Source organism: Clytia hemisphaerica, unplaced genomic scaffold (assembly GCF_902728285.1).
Source record: "Clytia hemisphaerica strain Z4C2 unplaced genomic scaffold, Clytia hemisphaerica genome assembly, whole genome shotgun sequence".
In the NCBI taxonomy this organism is placed as follows: domain Eukaryota; kingdom Metazoa; phylum Cnidaria; class Hydrozoa; order Leptothecata; family Clytiidae; genus Clytia; species Clytia hemisphaerica.
Window position 1 is genome coordinate 1,172,720 of NW_027103247.1, and position 3,777 is coordinate 1,176,496.

At 37.1% G+C, this 3,777-nt stretch overlaps 1 protein-coding gene across 1 annotated transcript; it reads left to right on the forward strand.

Annotated features, from left to right (window-relative positions):
* Positions 1 to 2,484, forward strand: LOC136813050 (arylsulfatase I-like). The gene is made up of 2 exons (XM_067069604.1): positions 1 to 631; positions 1,285 to 2,484. Exons 1-2 carry the CDS (start codon positions 11 to 13, stop codon positions 2,482 to 2,484), a joined length of 1,821 nt encoding a protein of 606 aa, XP_066925705.1. The 5' UTR covers positions 1 to 10.
* The last annotated feature ends 1,293 nt before the right edge of the window (positions 2,485 to 3,777 follow it).

Here is a 3,777-nt window from a genome sequence, read left to right on the forward strand (position 1 = left end):
ATATCTAAAAATGCAGTTGTTAGCATTAGCTAGCATATTATTGGCACTGAATGTCGCCATAGCTAAAGGACCAAACATCGTATATATTTTACTTGATGATGTTGGTTGGGCAGATTTTGGATACAATGTCAACGGAAACACATCAATTCCTACTCCAAATATTGATCGAATTGCTGGTGAAGGAATCAAATTGAAAAGTCATTATGTCCAACCTACCTGCACACCATCAAGAGCTAGTCTGTTGACTGGTCGCTATGCTAGAAACACTGGTTTAACATTCGCAATGTTCCCTGGATCAGTTGCTGGAATTCCTGATGAAATGCCAACGATGCCTCAACTATTACGTAAAGTTGGTTATTCAGCGCACATGGTTGGTAAATGGCATCTCGGGCATGCGCAATGGAAACAAACTCCAGTTGGCAAAGGATTTGAAACTCACACTGGATCATTCTTGTGGGATTTGGATAGTTATGATAAATCCATGTGGCAAGATCATTTGAATTTCTACGGTTTGGATTGGATAGAAGCTCACGAGAATGGGACATATAAACATCAATTGAATACGACACATGCAACGAAAATGATAACTGATACTGCAATCGAAAGGATGCATCAACATAAACAAGAAAAGGTTTGTGAATTCTTTGTGAATTGTAATAACTAAATCTTTCTTTGGGAAGAATTTGTCCTTTAAGACTAGACGATGTTATCGTCCATTACAGTGATAGTAAAGGCGGGAAAATATGGCGGCATAAAGTTATGGCGGTATACGATAAAAAGATCGGCGGGAGAGTTTTGAAGAAACTGGAAAACTCTACTAACTGTAAACTCTTTTCGGCAAAAAACCGTTTACGAATTTTCTTTGGCTTTGGGCTTATTTTATAGATAGTGATTTGTCTTAGACTATAGCATAGTCTACTTTAAGACATTTTTCGCAAGAATCGTGTAAGAACGCCTTTTTAGAAATTTTTTTTGACTTTGGAAAATATTTAGACGAGAATGCGAGAGATTTTACTCAAGACCACAAAAGATTTCTTCAACCTAAGTATCTCAAATCATCTGATTATCTCTTTAAATCACTTGGCTTGCAAATTTTTCTCCCTATTCGCCCATCTTTAAGTTGATCATAGTACCAATGTTTTTATTCAAAAGTGCAAGCTTTTTAGGGAAAGGGGCATTGACTCTGGCAATATTTGCTTATTGAAATTAGACAAACATTAAAGTCTACAAAATTTATTTCTCCTTGAATGGTACCATTGTATATCCTTACCTTCATCGTTTCAGGAGAATCCGTTATTCTTGTACGTCAGTTTCACTGCTGCTCATTCACCATTGCAAGCAGAACCCGAAGATGCCATCAAATGCACACATATCCCTCATCTCTGGCGAAGACAATTCTGTGGTATGATGGTTGGTCTTGATAAGGCTATTGCCAGGTTGACCGAAGCTGCTCAAGAAAAGTTAGGTGATGATACTGTCATTGTGGTCAGCTCTGATAATGGTGGATCCGTCTGGTTCGGTGGTCTTAATCAACCTTTAAGATCCGGTAAATTGAATGTATTTGAAGGTGGAGTCAGAGTGTCTGCATTTGTTCGTGATTTGAGTAATGGAAAATATATCGGAAAAGGTGGTCGAGAATTTCATCATAAGATGCATATCAGTGATTGGCTTCCAACATTTCTCTCGTGGTCTGATTCGAAATACTTGGTTGAGGATTTGAATCTGGATGGTATTGACCAATCAGAGGCTTTGAAGGCTGGTGAAAGTGCCAGGGATGAGGTCCTGATTGATCTGTATTCACCAAAGGAGGCTCATGACAAAATGGAGATGAGTGCTTATATTAAAGGTAAATATAAGCTAATCAAAGGGGATATTAGAGATCCTTACTACTATACTGAACCAACTGAAGATCACGTCCAAACTTCTGACAACCGGTGGTTACCGAGAGTCTTCTTCGAGAAGACATCCAGATTGGTTGATTTCCTATGGGGTGAAAGAAGAGCTGAAATGTATCGGGCAGTCATGAATAACTTCCTACTTTTCTCTTCTTATTCGAAACGTATCGGCCCACAACTTATGTTATTCGACTTGGAAAAAGATGTCGAGGAAAGACACAATATCGCAGCTGACCATCGAGAGATTGTGGCTGATATCCTGAAAACGTTAGATGAGATCAAACGAAAGAGTCCGCCGCAAGCAAAATACTTCAAAATTGCCGTTCAGCGCTATAACAAGACGGATAGTGGCGATTGTTCTGGTACCGACATTCCACAAGAGCGTTGCAAATTCATTCATCCATGGATCCCTGATGATGTTGATCTTAAGACCATTGAGTTAGAAAATGGTGGCTGGGTTTTGAAGAAGAAGTTATTGATTTTGATTGTAATTGCTGTCAGTTTGGTGTTGAGCGTTTTGGTTCTGTTCTATTGCATGTGCTGTAAACGAGGTAATGGTTCAAAGAGTCAAAAACAGAAACTGAATTAGATGATCTTAGTATTTCATCTATGAATTTTGTTGAACGGTTTTATTAATTTACCACATCCCTGCGGGTGTTTTTCCACTGACGGCTTAAGCTAACTGGCTTAATGAAACTTTTTCAAAAAAGGATGAATAGCCCAAACTATTCATATAATTTTTGGATGAAAAGAGATGGTTGCACGTTATAATTTTTTCTTTTCAGAAAAATATTTTATTTCCCGAAGCAACACAGGAGAAAAATCGTTGAATCTTTTGTATTTTTCACGCATTTTCTAATCCACTAATACATGGTCGAGGGCATGTATGAGAGAACAAAAGAGCGAGGAAAGGCGGATCAGGAAATACAAAAGTTTTGCTGTGGGAGATGAAATTATTTTTTGCAAAAGAAAACATAAACGTGTAACCATTTCTTTTCATCCACAACTTATATGCATCGTTTTGGGCTATTCAGCGTTTTATTACACGTTCTGTTATTCTTGTTAGCTTAAGCCACCAGTGGAAAAACACCCTGCTTTAGTATATCTTCCAAATCCGATCAAGTAGTTGCCTACCCAGACGGCACACAACGTCAAAACAACGTCCATGTGACATTCATAACGTCCAAATAACGTTATTTGAACGTTAAAACAACGTTGTGTGCCAGCTGGGTAGGCTGAAAAAAAGATATCAGGAAGCCAATTTATCGATTTCTCAAATAAATTTGAATACTAATGACCCTTGGGATACTAGGGTTGCGAGCTGACGGGTATGTAACGCCCTTAGAGTATGTGTCGCCTCGGACCCTTAGTGGAAATAGCTGAAGACAAACATTACGAAAACGTGTACGTTTATTTAGGGTACGGAGTTAGTCAATTGACGAATACATTGTATTTTTAATTGAATTAGGGTAACGTCTAGATTGAAATAATTTTTATAATATTTTTTTACGATAGCAATTTATGAATTTCACTAAATGAATATATAGACTTCAAAGTTAACTTCAAAGATAATCAAATATTAAATTATTTTTGTTTTCAAGACTAAACATGTTCTTAGGCTGTTTTTACTTAAATCTTTTTCAATCCAAAATGTATATTTTTGAAACAGTTACCTAAAAGTTTTTTTGGCAAAGAGTCGCCCTCGTATGTTATACGATGTGGTTGGTCGTGGATATTTCGTTTTAACAGAACTATATACAAGAACATAACATATAACACTTCGATGGTCAAATTATTAACAACACGTTAAGAACATTTTAAGGCTTTGCAGACCCTAATTCTAGGAAAATGAACAAAACTACTGAATATGAGAACATGTTAA

Bases quoted from the DNA above. Each gene is read 5' to 3' on its own strand.
- LOC136813050 (XM_067069604.1), top strand. From the start codon at position 11: ATGCAGTTGTTAGCATTAGCTAGCATATTATTGGCACTGAATGTCGCC. The intron at 632-1,284 runs GTTTGTGAATTC...TCATCGTTTCAG, and splicing joins ATCAACATAAACAAGAAAAG to GAGAATCCGTTATTCTTGTA.